The 17182-nt window shown below is 41.6% G+C and overlaps 3 protein-coding genes across 4 annotated transcripts in view; 1 reads left to right on the forward strand and 2 right to left on the reverse strand.

Moving 5' to 3' along the window:
• ELP1 (elongator acetyltransferase complex subunit 1) overlaps nt 1-3173 on the reverse strand; it is a 58367-nt gene extending 55194 nt beyond the window's left edge. The window contains exon 1 of the mRNA XM_052644460.1: nt 2988-3173. The gene's annotated coding sequence lies outside the window, so the exon portion shown is untranslated. The remainder of the gene's footprint in view (nt 1-2987) is intronic.
• Nucleotides 3174-3503: 330 nt separating this feature from the next.
• ABITRAM (actin binding transcription modulator) lies at nt 3504-10400 on the forward strand. Its single transcript, XM_052645123.1, has 6 exons — nt 3504-3620; nt 5202-5253; nt 5849-5978; nt 8753-8829; nt 8913-8982; nt 9074-10400. The coding sequence occupies exons 1-6, from the start codon at nt 3524-3526 to the stop codon at nt 9209-9211; spliced, it is 564 nt and encodes a 187-aa protein (XP_052501083.1). The 5' UTR covers nt 3504-3523; the 3' UTR covers nt 9212-10400.
• A 1518-nt stretch (nt 10401-11918) lies between these two features.
• CTNNAL1 (catenin alpha like 1) overlaps nt 11919-17182 on the reverse strand; it is a 57024-nt gene continuing 51760 nt past the window's right edge. The window contains exons 15-19 of one of the 2 annotated variants that reach the window (XM_052644885.1): nt 16914-16962; nt 14115-14171; nt 13862-13975; nt 12952-13035; nt 11919-12807 (exon numbers count right to left, since the gene is read on the reverse strand). In XM_052644885.1, coding sequence (XP_052500845.1) covers nt 12757-12807; nt 12952-13035; nt 13862-13975; nt 14115-14171; nt 16914-16962 — 355 coding nt within the window. In that variant the 3' untranslated portion in view covers nt 11919-12756. Of the gene's footprint in view, nt 12814-12951; nt 13036-13861; nt 13976-14114; nt 14172-16913; nt 16963-17182 lie in introns of both variants that reach the window. The other variant, XM_052644886.1, reaches the window with a different exon arrangement.

Raw genomic sequence — 17182 nt, forward strand, 5'->3', positions numbered from 1 at the left:
ACCTATTATAAACTGGCTTTTTATCTTAATTAAAAAGTTAAAATTGAAATCAAACATAGAAATAAAGAAAAGCATTTACTGCTCTGAGAAAGAAAAGACACTATGAAATTACAATAGGATCCTTCAAAACGACGAGCAACAATTAGAGAAGCTTGATAACCTGACATCACTGCTTCATGTAGCTCCACTTTTCTGGTCTGGTTTTCACCAGGGCAATAGAAAAGCTGAGAAACGAATGATCAATAGGAAACATACTTTGGTTTAGGCAAAATCAGACGTGCTTTAATGCATGTGTGAAGTCACTCAGTCGTGTCCGACTTTTTGTGACCCTGTGCACTATATCCCGCCAGGCTCCTCTGTCCATGGGATTCTCCAGGCAAGAATACTGGAGTGGGTTGCCATTTCCTTCTCCAGGGGATCTTCCCAACCCAGGGATGAAACCCAGGTCTCCTGCTTTGCAGGCAGACACTTTATCCTCTGAGCCAAAGCTTATATGCTAATATTGATATCCAGACCGCTTTAAGGTTTATAAGTAGAATTCCCTAACTTATATTAGGAGTGACAATTACATAGACCACATTGGCCTAATTGTCACCTTAATCCAAGGTGAATTTTCTCGTCTTGCATTTTGTACATATGACAATGAAAGAATAAACACAAGTCACTTCTTATACTACATAGCAGATTAAGCGCAGTTTGAATGAGGCAACATAAAATGTGAGTTAAGAGGAAAGCAAAAAAAAAAAAAGAGGAAAGCAAGACCACACATGGTAGAAGTGAGGAAGAGAATCAAGGCAGACAATGGTTTTGTAAGGTTTCACGACATATATATTTAAGAATTTCTGGGAATTATTTGAACCTGTATTCTATCAGGCAAACTTTTAATTTAGATCTAATCCTGTACAGAAAGCTTGTGTTTTTTCAAAGAATATGAAAATTACATTATCTTTCATCTAAAGAAACCACAAAGATGACCACTGACATAGATCTGAAAGGATAGGAAGATATTAGACGAAAGAATGTCTGGGCTAGAGGTGGGTAAACAAGGAACAGCAAGAGATGAAAACAGGCGACAGGGGATGAGATGTACTTCATGCTGGTTTAGCTAATTATGCTGTTATTGTTGCATTGATAAGATCATCAAAATGTCTTTCTGTAAACCTGCATTCTATTCATCAATAACCTCTGGACCCAGCATAATAATTTGGAAGGTAAAGGCACAAGGAACTGAGGACTCCCTTTTTCCTGTAACCTTGCTGTTCCAGTCAATGCCCAGCAATGGACCCTCCTCCTTCTAGGGGCCCTTGGTCCCAGTCTCTGGCACTCCCAGGACGAGTCTGGTAACAACCACCCCAGAGGTATCAGCACTTTTAACCAGACAGGTGCCCCTCCAGGTGCTTGACATCTACTAACACGGAGCTCCTCCTCTGAGTTCCGGAGTTATCAATACCAGCTTTACAATCTCTCTCATCTAAGGTTAAGTCATGACAACCCCAATGGCTTCCCTTGTTTGGAGCCTCAGATCTAGCTAAGTGTTGTAACTTCTTTCATTCGTTTACTTTTCAGTTATTTCACTGTTCCTTTCTGCTTTTTGTTCTTCCAGGAGCTACTTAACCACTTCTTCCTATTAAATTCTGTTGAAATACAGTGTGTTTTCTGCTTTCCTGCCTAGACCCTGACAGATATAGCAAACAACCTGAGTTCTCAAATCACTGAGCTTTCAATATCACCAGCCAAGGGCAGCTCATCGTTCATCCCCCTTCTCCCCAACCCTCCCAACCTTAAAATGAACTTCTCTAAATTTTCACACCCATCACCTTTATTCCTTTATCTTCTCAGAAGTGTCCTATTCCATTTCAAGACCAGGAAAGGAGAACCCTCCAAACTCCCCAGGACCTCGGCTTATCAGTCCGTTTTTTTTACATCTGCAATCTCCAACTCCCCTGCCCTCAATGACTCATCCTTTCTCAGCCTGCTAACCTGCTAAAGATCTCAAGCTTGGATCCTCTCTGAAATTCTGACAATGCCTCTATTTTCTTCCCTTGCTCCTCATCCATCCACTTCTTATCTAATTATCATGTCCATGACTACTAAGTACCAAACAGATCATTAATATGCTTATTAGATCTAAATGTCTAGCCCGGACCCTCCCCAAACTGAACATTAAACTCACATTTTCAACCTTCTACTGTTATTACAAGGATTTCTCAAATGCACATCAAATGCAACTTGTTAAATGGCTTACTATTCTCGACCAAATTAGTTTTCCCGCTGGGGACATGGCATTTCTACTTTGACTGTTCTTCAAGTTGAAACAGTGTTTGCTTTCCTTTTGCCCACATTTTCATAGTAAACTATTCACTACTTACTGCCCTGCCTGTCAATGTACCGTTTGAATCCTTTACATAGTACGTAACCCTACCATCGGCTACATCCAACATTGAGCACTTTCTAAGTGTTAATTCTGGACAAGAAATGACTACAGTCACTGCCTCCACAGAGGTCACAGGGGAGAGGGCCACCTAGTATACCATATAACATGGAGAAGCACACGGACGACATTTCCAAGAAAAAAGTCGCAGGTGCCCGAAGGGGCTCGCAACACATATCTGAACTTCTCCGACCGGTTCTCTCTCAAGTGCATTGTTAGACTTTAATTGGTGCATTAACTGGCTCAGCTGTATTGTCCGCCCCTGCAAGGAATCCGGAGCTTGGGTAAAGTGCGCGGCTCGGGGAGCAGCAGGTCATTCCCCGCCTGCCAGGCCGCGGGGAGCCCTCTGATGGCCGCGGGTGCAGCAGGTGGCAAGTCGGGCAGAGAACTCAAGGCTCGAGCGCAGAGGTGGTCACGCCGGACTTCACTCTGGGGCCTGCAGCAGGCAGCGGCCGAGCGCTCGGGCAATCTCTTCATCGGGACACCCTCTGGAGGACTGGGCCCGTGTCTGTGCCTCCCACCCTCCCCACCCCACCTAGGCCGCTCGAGCGCTCACCTGCGCCGCACTCCGAGGGCCCCGAGGACCTCCCCCAAAGAGCTGTGCGTCCGCCTTGGGTCGCGCACTCGCCTCTGTCCGCTGCTCTTGAGCTCGCGCGGCGTGCACTCTGTCGCCGTGCCGCTCGACCCCTTCCGGTAGTGGCTGACGCGGGGCCTCGGAGATGCTAGCCGCGGAACCCTAACGAGCGAGCGACTCCAGCTACTACCCTAGCCGAGCTGAGTGAGGTCACGAGGAGGAGGGGGCGTGGCCAGCCTTCTCCGTTGCCCAGCGAAGTACCGTGAGGAGCTGCGCTGGCCACCGCCCCCTACCGCTACGTCTTCCTGCCCAGCCTATTGTATTTGACCTCTGCTTTGACGTCAGATGCCTAAACTCCATAATATGGCTGGTAGGCGGAGCCCGCGGGATCGGAGGAGCAGTGCGCATGCGCACACCGCGTGTCTCGGGCCACACGCCGGAAAGACGCCCTACTCCTGGGCCCGCGGGAGGAAGTGTCCGGGTCCCGGAGGGCGGGGTTTGCAGCCTTGGAGGTCGCCATGACTACCGAGCCCGAGGACCCTGAGGCCGCCTTGGCTGCTGAGCCTGCGGTGCCGTCGCTTGTGGATCGTTACTTTACTCGCTGGTACAAAGCGGGTAAGTGGGGAATGATGTTCGTCTCTCCTGGGCCCCATTGGCAATATGACAGATCATAAGCCACGCGCACTCTCCCCACAGCAAAAGGAACTGGATCTTTGTTCCCCTCTAGGCCAAGAGGGCGAGTGCAGTGCGAGTTCAGGAGGGTGGGTTACTTGGGGGAAGACGATAGTCTAAGGTGAGATCTCCGAGGGAGATAGGAACTGGCTTGCAATCTCCTTGAGTACCTAAAGAGTTTTAAGGGACTCAGTGCACCATAAAATGATTTAAACAATCAGGTCGAAACTAAGCTAGAGGCATAGGGAGTGAGAAAAGAGGGTGGGTTAGAAAGAGGCGTTTAGATAGCAGATGCTTCCAGTTGTGTTGCTGGAGAAGACTCTTGAGAGTCCCTTGGACAGCAAAATCAAACCAGCCAATCCTAAAGGAAATCAGCTCCGAATGTTCATTGGAAGGACTGATGCTGAAGCGCCAATACTTTGGCTACGTGATGCAAAGAGCCAACTCAATGGAAAAGACTCTGATGCTGGGAAAGACTGAAGGCAGGAGAAGGGGGGGTGGGTGACAGGATGAGGTGATTGGATGGCATCACCGACTCAATGGACATGAGTTTGAACAAACACCCAGAGATAGTAAAGGACAGTGAAGCCTGGTGTGCTGCAGTCCATGGAGTGGCAAAGAGTCAGACACAACTGAGCTACTGAACACCAAGAAAGCAGAATCTATTACTCTTCGCCTCTCTGGTGGCCCAGTGGTAAAGAATCTGCCTACAATGCAGGCGACCCCAGGTTCGATCCCTGGGTCGGGAAAATCCCCTGGAGAGGGGAATGGCAACCCACTCCAGTATTCTTGCCTGAAAAATCCCATTGACAGAAGAGCCTGGTGGGCTACAGTCCATGGGGTCGCAGAGTCGAACATGACTGAGATACTAACATACACTTACAAGTAGGTATCCTATTGGAGAGCTTTGTGTCCCTTCAAATAAGAGTGATGGAACCATCACTGGGGACCCTCCTCCACATCCTTGCTTATATTCATTCAGGGATAATAGGTATAATCGTTTATTGCAATATTGAAATATTTTATAATACCATATGTCTTATTGGCCAAACTTTGTGTAACCAACCATCAGGTTTATCCTAGATTGAGGAATCTATATCTATTCTATCCTGGAATGCATGACTTTCAGTGCTAACATCACGACAGTCCTGGGCAAACCAGGATGAGCTACACACTCTAAAATTGACCAGGAAAACATGTGCTACTATATTAAAAAGGTGCATCACTAATCATCACTTTTTTTCCTAATAGAAATAAAGAGTATAATCATTTTAAAGTGAGGATAAAACAAGATGGAGCAAAGAATTAACATCACTTTGACACTGAATGAATGATTCCATCTGGTCCAGATTTCTTTAACTTCTTTATAGGAAGCCTTTAGGTGTATCTTTTTGAGTAATGAGGGGATACCAGTGATATATGTATCTAGTCTTCACAGTTAACTATCTTTATGAACCAAAGAAAGTACCACACAGTGGCAATAAATACTGACTCAAGAGCCATAGACTCATTAATTTCTTCTAGATGTCAAAGGAAAACCCTGTGAAGACCACTGTATACTACAGCACTCTAACCGGTAAGCAAATAGGAAATTTTAAATTATTAAAAAAAAGTTCTTCTGGTATTGTAGCCTGGTATGGTCTTGTACTGAATATTCATTAAATTATTATCTTCCACTGTGTTGAGATGGTATTTTATATATATATATAATAGGCATTTGGTTGACAAGAATGAGTTTTTCAATGCTTACATTAAACAAGTAAACTTGATTACTCAGACATCCAAATGGAGGACCATACCCTTAGTCAGCTACTACTTCAAGTAACCAGCCTGTGCCTACCCATGGAATTGCCCGAGCCCATGGAGAAGGCCAGGGTGGAAACACTGATGTGCATATGGGCATGTCTCAGTGCTATCTAAACACCTTGGTACGCTACCCTTTTAGGGGAAGGAAATTCAATCCCATTTTCTCCATTTTTATTATTGTATTCTTCAGTTAAGCTCCAATAGTAGCTGGGGAAAAAAGTGCGGGGGAGGGGTTGGTGGGGAGGGAATGATAGGTTGACTAAACAAATGTCAGCTCAGCTCTTCTTGTGCCAGCAGGAATACTATGTTATAGGAGGAAGAATCATACCATGCAATAATATAGGATCAATTTTTGCTCCTCGTAGAATATGTGTCATCACGTTGGCAGGATCTCATCCAGTTCTTCAAAGTGGAAAAACAATTAAAAGCATTTCTTATCAAATCAGTACCAACTGTAGCAGACTTCAGAACAAAGTCTCTGGGAAATTTAAGCGGGTATGTACCTGAATTTCTTTACTTAGATCCTCTATTATCAGAATAATGATACAGCCAGTCAGTCTTAAAACCAGCAATATATACTCAGCATACTTCCCTGGCAGTTAGAGATGATTTTAAGAATCATCTTGAACTTTAAATTTTCAGACCAAAAAGATAAGGTATTTCAAAAGGTATATTATCTGTCATATAGGTTCTGTACCACCATCCCTACCATCCCCGGGATAAAAGATGGAGAAAGTGGGCCTTTGAAAGAACAACTCTAATACCAATATAAGAAGATATTTTGTCCCTTCTAATTTTATTAAACCAGTATGTCAAATTTTATAAACTCTAGATCAATGCTTTTTTGTCACATATTTTCACATGTGAATTTAAAAGAGAAAAAGTTCTGGGGTAGTAAAAAAAAAAAATCAGTCTTAAGAAAATACACAGTATTTGCTTCATATCATTTCCCATTCCTAAATCATTGCCAGTTTAGTACACGTCTAGCTATACCTTCTTCCTCCAAAGAGGGTTCAGTTATAGAAAAATGTTACCTCTATCCTCTACAACTCTATGCAAGACCAATATTATTAATATTAAAGGAGGGTATCACACCAAGGACAATTCAATACCATACTAAAATATCTTGACAAAGACCCCAGATGGTGAAGTTTGAGTGGATGACTTCAGTTCAGTTCAATCACTTAGTCGTGTCCAACTCTTTGCGACCCCATGGACTGGCACGCTAGGCCCCCCTGTCCATCACCAACTCCCGGAGTTCACTCAAACTCAGGTCCATTGAGTCGGTGATGCCCTCCAACCATCTCATCCTCTGTCGTCCCCTTCTCCTCCTGCCTTCAATCTTTCCCAGCATCAGGGTCTTTTCAAATGAGTCAGCTTTTCGCATCTGGTGGCCAAAGTATTGGAGTTTCAGCTTCAACATCAGTCCTTCCAGTGAACATTCAGGACTGATTTAGGATGGACTGGATGGATCTCCTTGCAGTCTAAGGGACTCTCAAGAGTCTTCTCCAACACCACAGTTCAAAAGCATCAATTCTTCAGTGCTCAACTTTCTTTACAGTCCAACTCTCACACCCATAAATGACTATTGGAAAAACCATAGCCTTGCCTAAACAGACCTTTGTTGGCAAAGTAATGTCTCTGCTTTTTAATATGCTGTCTAGGTTGGTCATTTTCTTCCAAAGAATGTCTTTAAATTTCATGGCTGCAGTCACCATCTGCAGTGATTTTCATTTACTGAGTTCATACAAAGAGTTTCTGCTAATTACCCTCACTGTTCTGTAAGACCCTCATTTATACTAGGCCTAAAGGCCTCTAATAACCTGCCTTATAATTATTGATTTTTTCCCCCATTCAAGAAGAAAATGGACTTTAAAAAGCAGGGACCATTCTTTGAAATCTACAAACTACAAGTAACAGTTAGTGCTTCTGATGTTCCTGTGATGAATCTTTGTCCAAAACAGTAACACCATTGTTACAACTGAGGAACAGAGAGGGACCTGCATACGGACCCTCTGTAGAGAAACGCTGATTGGATCTCAGCACTGCTCATCATTTATTCTAAGGGAGGTGACAACAAACACACTTCTTTTTGACACAGACCCAGTGGTAGAGAAACCATCTAGGATAAATCCCTAACTGCTTCTCTCAAAAGTGGGGAGTCACACTGACTAGTATTTTGAAACAGAGTCAGCACATGCCAGAGAAGTGAAGCGTGTGCTAACAACACCTGAATACTAATGATACTGTGAGTGGTAAAGAGGCCCTAAAGAACAGTATCTAGACCTCAAATGTTCACTGCAGTAAAAATTCCTGGAAGAAAAGAGCAACACATGAGACATGCTTGCATCCATTTCCTATGAGCCTTCTTGTAGGTATTTGTCAGAACCTCTCCAGATATATCCGTACAGTGGAGAACTTGAAACTAAAACTGTGCCATGACATTCAGAGAGATTAATGTCAAAATTCAGTATACACTAGTGGGAGACAGGGTAAGGAGTAAATTACTCTTAACTGCTATTTAAAACGCTTCCGTTTTCCACATTTTCCTTAAAGTGCATTTAAAAAAAAATTAGAACAAAGATCCCTCTTCAAAAAGCCTTAGTGATTGACCCTAATAAAGAAGTCCTTTTATCTATTATCCATGGCCTTTTATCTGTTATCTTTTATCTATTATCCATGGCATTCTCCAGGCCAGAATACTAGAGCGGGTAGCTGGTCCCTTCTCCGGGGGATCTTCCCAACCCAGGGATCGAACCCAGGTCTCCCGTATTGCAGGCGGATTCTTTACCAGCTGAGCCACAAGGGAAGCCCTTTATCTATTATAGTTCTAATACAAAAATAAGTGGGAATCTTAATGAAACTAACTGTATGACACTGCTGTCGTTTGCTATAATATTGGATTTTATATTGTTTATTGATAAGATTTCCCTGTCCTTTTGATATATTTACACTTGGATATATGGAGCTTTCTCATATACAGTTAAATATAATGTATAATAAGATAAAATATATTCTTAATATGTAACTAAACTATTATCACATGTGTCTTTGACTGCTTTTTCCCCTAGAGCTTAGGATGTTACCTGACCCGTAGCAGGCATTTAATATATAAATGTTTGGAGAAATGAATGTTTTTTTTCTGTACTTCACTCATTTTTACTTAAAACACAAATTCCAGGAATATACGCTATTGTAACACTGAGGGCTGCCTCTCAAAGAAAAATGAAAATGTACATCAATTAATTTTTCTTCCCTTTTATTATCAGGGGGCACAGTTTCTCACAGAACTTGCACCTCTGTGTAAGATTTACTGCTCAGATGGAGAAGAATATACCATATCTAGGTAAGTTACTTTTGAACCACAACTTTGGAGAAAGAAAGGAGATTAATACTTCGCTTCAAAACAATTTTTTTTTTTTTAACTAGCTGTGTTAGGGGACGGTTGATGGAAGTGAATGAAAACATTCTCCATAAACCATCTATTCTTCAAGAGAAGGTAAAAAGGGCTGGGGAAGTAGGAGCCCATCCAGTACCTTTTATCTGATTTTTGTATCATTCAACAACATTAAATATTGTTTCCTTTCTAGCCATCTACCGAAGGCTACATTGCAGTTGTGTTGCCCAAATTTGAAGAAAGTAAAAGCATAACAGAAGGGTTATTGACACAAAAGGAGTATGAAGAAGTTGTGGTGAAACGCCTCAAAGCCACAGCAGCTGCCTCATGAGGGGCGAGGACTGAGACGGAGCGAAAGCAGCGCTGCCTCCTTGTCCTTACCTGGCCTACCAGTCCGTGCGCCAAGGGAGAACCGCGGGTGAGGCCGCCTTCCCACCCGGCCACCCGCAGCGAGGCCCCATCTGAAAACCTGACCGAGTTTCCCGTCTTCATCTTGCATAACAAGCCTCGATTCTGTCTTCTGCCTCCCAGATCTGACTACCCATGTACTCACTCACTCTGTTCTTCTCTTTGCTTTTCTCTAACAACTGGCAAGCAAGAGATGTTTTCCTGGTTAAAAACCAACAAAGCATTTTGAGGAAAAATTTACTCATCATCCTGTAGCCCATTAATAACTACTATGTTTTGACATAATTCTGTTTGAATGTTACAGATGGTAATTGTTTTTGCCTCAGTTTTCCATCATGTTGAAGCTGAAAAACAACCGGCCTTTCTTCCCCAATCTGCTTCATTGTGACACCACCAAAACGCCTGGTCTCGCGTTGCCAAGAAGAGGCAAGGGTATAGTTTGCCTTCTCTGTTTCTACAGGTTGGCCTTCAGCTCTGAACAATGTAGCACTGGCTTCTTAATGGGGGACACATGAAAAGGCCTGAAAGGGGCTTTGCTAACATGGAAGTATTACCATGTGGTGTTACGTAACATTTATTTGTGGTCACTCAATCTCACACTTCAGTTACAGGATAACCAGTGAAGAAGTTATTATAATTCAAAGACACAGATGCCTTTGAACAGAAAAAAAGCTTTCATATTTAAAGAAACAAAAATCTATGAATTTATGGTTTAAGATTAGATATTTACAATGAATTTCAAATAAAAGTGCTTTTTAAATTTTTATTTTTCCTTAAGGGCTGCAACAGATACAAACATACAAATATTTCTTTTTAAATAAAAGTTATCATTGATGTGTAAATTCTTTTGGACTTCCTTCATCTTTTGCTGTTCAAGTTGTAAGTTATCCCTTTCCCACCCCTACTTGCACTCTGAACTGGACTTGAAACAATGGACTGGTTCAAAACTGGGAAAGGAGTACCTCAAAAGGCTGTATATTGTCACTCTGCTTATCTAACTTATATGCAGACTACATCATGAGAAACGCTGGGCTGGATGAAACACAAGCTGGAAGCAAGATTGCCAGGAGAAATATCAATAACCTCAGATATGCAGATGACACCACCGTTATGGCAGAAAGTGAAGAGGAACCAAAAAGCCTCTAGATGAAGGTGAAAGAGGAGAGTGAAAAAGTTGGCTTAAAACTTAGCATTCAGAAAACGAAGATGGCATCTGGTCCCATCACTTCGTGGCAGAAAGATGGTGAAAAAATGGAACAGTGACAAAGTCTTTCTTTTCTTGGGCTCCAAAATCATTGTGGACAGTGACTCCAGCCATGAAATGAAAAGACACTTGCTCCTTGGAAGAAAAACTATGACAAATCTAGACAGCATATTAAAAAGCTGAGACATCACTTTGCTGTCCAAGGTCCCCACATAGTCAAAGCTATGGTTCTTCCAGTAGTCACATACGGATGTGAGAGTTGGACCATAAAGAAGGCTGAGTGCCAAAGAATTGATGCTTTCAAACTGTAGTGCTGGAGAAGACTCTTGAGAGTCCCTTGGACAGCAGGGAGATCAAACCAGTCAATCCTAAAGGAAATCAACCCTGAATATTCATTTTAAGAACTAATGCTGAAACTCCAATACTTTGGCTACCTGATAGGAAGAGCCAACTTGAAAAGATCTGGATGCTGGGAAAGATTGAGGGCAGCAGGAGAAGGGGTTGACAGGATAAGATGGTTGAATGGCTTCGTCAACAATGGACATGAGTTTAAGCAAACTCTGAGAGATAGTGAAGGACAGGGAAGCCTGGCATGCTGCGGTCCATGGGGTCACAAAGTTGGACATGACTTAGCAAATGAACAATTCTCATTTCAAGTATATAAGCTCTTTTGTGAATAAAGCTTTTAAATTATTTTTGATTTATAAGGAAAATTCTTTTAAGTGCCAGCCTGACTGTCCCCTAAGTATATCCACCAGACATGATATAAGTAGTAACTCTGAACCTCTGCTCTGATAGTACTGTGAGCTCAAAGTGTAAGTGTAAACCAGCAAATCCCCATTTCATGTAGCACAAATGATTCCCAGAGATGTCATAAAACAAAGATACTAAAGATAGTAAAAGGATTATATATGTTTTACATATACTGTTACAGCATTCTCCCATTATTTCCACTGTAATTTAAAAGAATATTTTGGTTTCAGGGAATAAATATCATGTTTGGTGATTTCTATAAAGAAATATTTTATAAAGGTCATAACAAAGCTGACTACATCCCATTTTCTCCCGAAGGCCTACAGTAAATTCAGGTTTCCTTCAATAAAATACTGACTAGCTAGGTGGTAGTTCTGTGGTTCTTCATGATCGGGTGCATATTCATTATGAGGGCTGAACCAGATAATTATCATCAGACAAGCCTATAGAAATGCTGCGTTTTGGCAACTGGCATGTCCTGTTAGATTTCAAAATGAATTTCAAAGCACTGTGATAAAAGAACAGAAAAACAAAGTTAACAATACAGCATCAGGACAGAACTTATAAACGGATCCTACAAACCCACCCCACAAAAACAAAAGCTTTGAACCCTAAAATTTAAAAGACTAAAGATGTTTATTTGTTTTATAATGGAACATTCCAAAGGCATGTATATAAAATGTATGTTTACTCAGAATTTAAACAGCTTAGTTCAGTTATTCTGTCTTCTATCTTACATTCCATCAGTCGCTACTGAGAAGTACAAAAACTACTTCTGAAGCCAGTAACAGAGACTTAGGGTTCCAACTAATATTCAGGGCAGAAACAAGCCAGCTATGCTAGAATGAGAACTACAACCACTTCCTAGTTGAGCTGCCCTCTAGGCTTTTGTGGCGTGAGCTCCATGATCCTGCTTTTGGGAAGGGAGAGGAGAGGGACATGCATCACAATAGACTGCCTGTGCTCTGAAATACAGAGAACAAACGTGTGCTCTTAGGATGGATGACCTGCCCCAGAGGGGAAGGCAGAGGCCCAGTCATTCTCAGTAGACAGGAGGGAGTGAAGACGAGTCCACAGGCTTATGGGAAACCCTGCATCACCGAGACTACTGGCTATCTTCTGCTGCAAATTAGTGTCCTAGATGAGAAGCTTAAATTTTATAAAATAGAAACTTATGGTAAAATATGCCATCCGTGAGCATATATTTAAAATAGCTTCTTTGGATTAAACTGTCGTTAAGACAGTTGGGATATTTGGTCTGACTTAAAGAACATTATTCAAAGCAATGTCCCATTTTAAAATCACCCTGCAATTAGAAATACAGCAACTACCATGGCATTTATTAGTTGTCAGAAAGCTTCACAATCAGTTTCATGATCGGAAAATAAAGCAAGATTTCAGTTTGTTTTCTCTGCAAAATTGTTGAGTTTCTGAAACATAAAGGATCATTTGCTTTTTAAAACGGTCAGTGTTGCCACATGGCGTTCCCAAGATCTGACCTCAAAAGTTTCTCAAGTTTTACCATCCACAGTTGTAACTGAGACCCATCTGCTGTTTTCCATCTAAAGCTGGAAAGAATTGATATAATTAGTTTCTGCTTTACTCTTAAAATAAAAATTGCAAAGTTAAACAGTATCTATTTTCTTTTGCATTTTCAATTACAATAATTTTTAAAATTTGAGTTTAAGACAGAGAAATCATCTCACCTTCTTCAACAGTTTATAGCAAAGTGAGAGAAGCTGAACCAAAACAGCCATCATGGATCTCGCCTTTGTAATACACTTATCAACCTAGAGTGACAGAAAGCAAGCAGATCAAATTCCTACCAGGGGGCCTTCAAAAGACTTTAGTATCTACAACTTCATCATTACAGAAATCTAAGGGATCTCTGCAGGTATACAGATTAAGGTCTCTGAACTGACTTGATGGACTGAGGCCCCAGAACACAGAAGCCACGATTGCTGCTGAGGTCTTGTGTGTGCCAACTTCATGGAGCCTCAGGAGAATGAATGCAAAACCAACCTGCTCTATTTCAGACCACTGATGGGTTTCTCAGTGTGCACCAGTGGCAGTGAGCCCCTTAACCTGCAATCCCTCGCACTCTGCTGCACACAAACTTCCTAAGATAAACAATAGGAGCCTTTCTCTCTGAAGGGTCTGTGCCCTAGACAGGTGATGATGGTGACATTTAGGGGCAGCTGCTCAGTGCTATAAGCGACGTCACTTTCACTTTTCACTTTCCTGCATTGGAGAAGGAAATGGCAACCCACTCCAGTGCTCTTGCCTGGAGAATCCCAGGGACGGGGGAGCCTGGTGGGCTGCTGTCTATGGGATCACACAGAGTCGGACACGACTGAAGCGACTTAGCAGCAGCAGCAATTCAGTGCTATGGCATTAATCATGTCCAAAAAGCTAACTTATCTGGTGAACCTACTGCTCCCCGAGGTCAGCTGCAGATGATAAACAGTTCTTGTAGTTGAGGCAGGAAAATGGAAATCAATTGTACTTTGGGTATTAACACTTTATTTGAACAAAGAGGCTGGAAGCTAACCTAAATAAAAAAGGAGTGTGAACGTTTCTCAAGTGCCTTCCTGCACATCCCACTGTCCCTTTTACCTTTAGAAACACTTGATTCTGTAAAGGTGTCTTAATTATTGTCTGGAGCTGGTGGCAGAGAGGGACAAACTTGTTTATTTCCAGGAGAAGCATAAGTTTGTCATCATCTTTCAGCTGAAATGTAAATATGGCAGTTATAACAGTTCCAATGAAACGCCACCTTTTAAACATCAAATATACCTTAATAATACACTCTCAAAATGAGTATTTATGACATCACCACCAGGACCAGGCAGGGGGATATGTGAATTACCTGTTTTGAGAAAGCCTGTACACTTGAAGCAAGCTTCAAACCCTCTTCAGCAAAAACCTGGTAGAAAGGAAAAACTACTTTAGGTGTATGTCTTCTATTGGTAACAAGTACACTCATAGATAATTTTCATATGGAATTTAAAACTAAAACCCAAACATTAAACACCTGTCATGGAACTCCTAAGGTTTTTCTTGTGCCCAGGAAAACATAAGAGTTTAACTCTATTCACAAGCAGATTTCCCAGACCTGATGCAAACTCATCCCTGCAGAGGCTCCTCTACGTGTGACCACCTCCAATTACCGTGGAGGATCACGCGATACTTAGAAAAATTATGTCTGGGCTTCTGGATGGATCTGAAGTTCATCCCGTAATAGCCCCAATTATAAAAGGGTGATGAATCTTGGAACATGAGGTCAAAAGCATTAGAACATTGGTTTTTGCTTCTGGCTTAGCAAGAGGGACTCTGTCACCCAGACACGTTCTTCAGCCATCTGAATGGACCAATTCAGATTAGATTTTTACTACTTACCACACATTCTATGATTTACTAGTAAGCAGAATAGGATGACAGGAAAGAATGCTGGAAAAACTTAAGAATATTCAGGATGATTATTTTTAAATGGTACACAGAATCTTCTAGAGTGAGAGACACCAGGGAAATGAAGACGTAGCTTTAGGTGGCAGCAGTAAGAGGAAAAAGGACGGGGTAAATTTGAGAATGATTTTTGAAGAAAAAGAATAGATCTTGGTAATAAGTTAGGTAAAGTATATGAAGAAGGAGAAAATCATTTTAGGGTTAACTTTAACCCTCTTTCCAACAGCCTTGCTATCCTGGGATAAACTGATCTCAGGGTCAAATAGCCCTTTACATCCCTCCTTAGCCTTTAAAAGGGAAACCAATGTGTTTCACACCAACCTTCAAACCTAATGGAATGATTCACTTAACCCACATGTTCCTCCTCATCTTTCCACATTACCACTTTCTCTTGTACGTATCAGCTCTTCCCTTCTAGCCTGCAAACCCCTAGGAGCAAGATCCCTGTCTCACAGAATATCATGGTCTCAAAACCACCTGAAAGCTGATGGCTCCTAAGTCTCTCTATTCTTGAGCTATCCTGACGTGAACTGTACATCTTACTTGAGCAAGACTACATGCTTGATTTCCAGCCTCTAAATCCAGTGTTGTCCCTCTGTTCCTTATGTCAGTAAATGGCGCTACTGTTTACCCTGTTGGTCAAACCAAAAGCCTTTGAAAACAGAAGTCAGGTCATGCCATTGCAAAACCCTCAATGGGTTTTCTATCATTCTTGGGGGCGGGGGGGCGGATATCAAGGTTTTTCCCAAGGCTCAGAGATGTCATACATTACCACCTTCCTTCTTGTTCACTCCATTCCACCCACGCTTGTCTCCTTGTTCTTCAGACACCTGCACTTCCTATACTTCAGGGCCTCTGCACTTGTTCTGTCTGCCTAAAATATTCTACCCCCAAGATATCCAGCTAGCTCCCTCTCTCAACACTCTACTCAAATATTACCTCCTTAAAGAGGTCTTTTCTGACCACCCCTCTATCACTTTTATGTTTTTATCTGTAAGTATTTATATATGGGCATTATATACTTAATTGCATATTGTCTATCTGCTCCCACTAGAATGTAAGCTCCATGGGGAGGGGAAGGGGCTTCCTTTTGTTCACTTTTCTCCACAGAGCTCTTAACCCCAGGATCTGACACACCAGTACAAATTCAATGACTATTTGATGAACATTTTATGTAGACACTTCAGCAGATGTTGGTTTAATAAATAAGCTAACACATAAAGAAGGTAAGAGTGGATAATTCTGCAGTGAAATATTCTCTACGATGTGGTCTGCCTTGGAGTGGACACGGGTCAAACTGAACAAAATGAATCCAGAACTTACTCCAACTTTTTAAACAGAAATAGCTCACTTATAGTCAATTTTACAGAAAAACCAAATGAAATATCTTCTGCAGTTCTTCTGACTCTGTTGACTGGCATCCTCTCAAGCTGAAGTCCCTTTCCTGAAGAGACTTAGGTGAAAGCACAGGGGAATGCCAAAGGAAACTATATAAAGGTTATAAAGTGATAGAAATTTCAAATGCAAGAATGCCCTTGGTTCTAGAGGCAAACAGACTGACATGAGAGTCAGGGGAAATGAGAAAGGCATCCTGTAATCTCACCATCTACGCCTCTAAGTAAGGGAGGAGGATTAGAGTCAGGCCTGTGTGAAATTTCGTAAGACACACAGGGCAGAAGGGCAGGTGTCGGTGTCTCTGTCTCTCCCTGAACGCCCTAATCATTGGGACTATGGAAGAAGGAAACTAACATGTACTGCGAAGCTGCAATGGTCTCAAGCCTGTGACAGCAGCTTTCTTATGTGTTTCCTCATTTAGTCAATACCATTCATCCAGTGCAATAATGAAGTCAAAAAGCTTTCCTAGTATTCAGGACAATATAAGAGACAAGCATCTGCTAACAGGATATTTTTACCTACTTGGGAAAACCTAAACCTTAATATTCCATCTAGTGACTATCAAAGCCCATTCTACTTTATCCCTATGTTTTTTTTTTTTTTCCAAAAAGGATAACCATTTTTTAGATTTAGCTGTAAAATACACTGTGCAAACCCTTGACTTTTCTACCACGCTTCTACTGTACACATGTGTGGTATGTACAGGTAAACACACTAATGTGATAAAGTAAATCATTCAGAAAACTATCTGTTACCAACTTTTAGTCCAGAATTAAAAGTATTATCGTAAAATAGAAAGTAAACATACCTCTAGTTGATGAATTAAATCCTGGTAGGTTTTTAATGGCCCCTCTCCCCTGAAATAAAATAATTATTAAGGAGGTAAGAAAAAGTTATTGCCTAGAAATTGATTTTAAAGTTTCAGAGCATCCTGTGTATTTACAGATCCAAAATTTGAAGAATAATATTGGAGACGAGTAATATTGTCACTCTTCTTAAAGCAGCTTTAACTCTTACCTCCTAAAGCACGTTTAAAAACTGGTCAACATTATATATGTTAATTTTATAATGTAAAGA

This window comes from Budorcas taxicolor, chromosome 8 (genome assembly GCF_023091745.1).
Source record: "Budorcas taxicolor isolate Tak-1 chromosome 8, Takin1.1, whole genome shotgun sequence".
Lineage (NCBI taxonomy): Eukaryota > Metazoa > Chordata > Mammalia > Artiodactyla > Bovidae > Budorcas > Budorcas taxicolor.

Coding starts and splice junctions, on each gene's coding strand:
- ABITRAM (XM_052645123.1), top strand. CDS start 3,524: ATGACTACCGAGCCCGAGGACCCTGAGGCCGCCTTGGCTGCTGAGCCT. Junction 8,830..8,912: donor GAAGAATATACCATATCTAG/GTAAGTTACTTT, acceptor TTTTTTAACTAG/CTGTGTTAGGGGACGGTTGA. Junction 8,983..9,073: donor CATCTATTCTTCAAGAGAAG/GTAAAAAGGGCT, acceptor TTTCCTTTCTAG/CCATCTACCGAAGGCTACAT.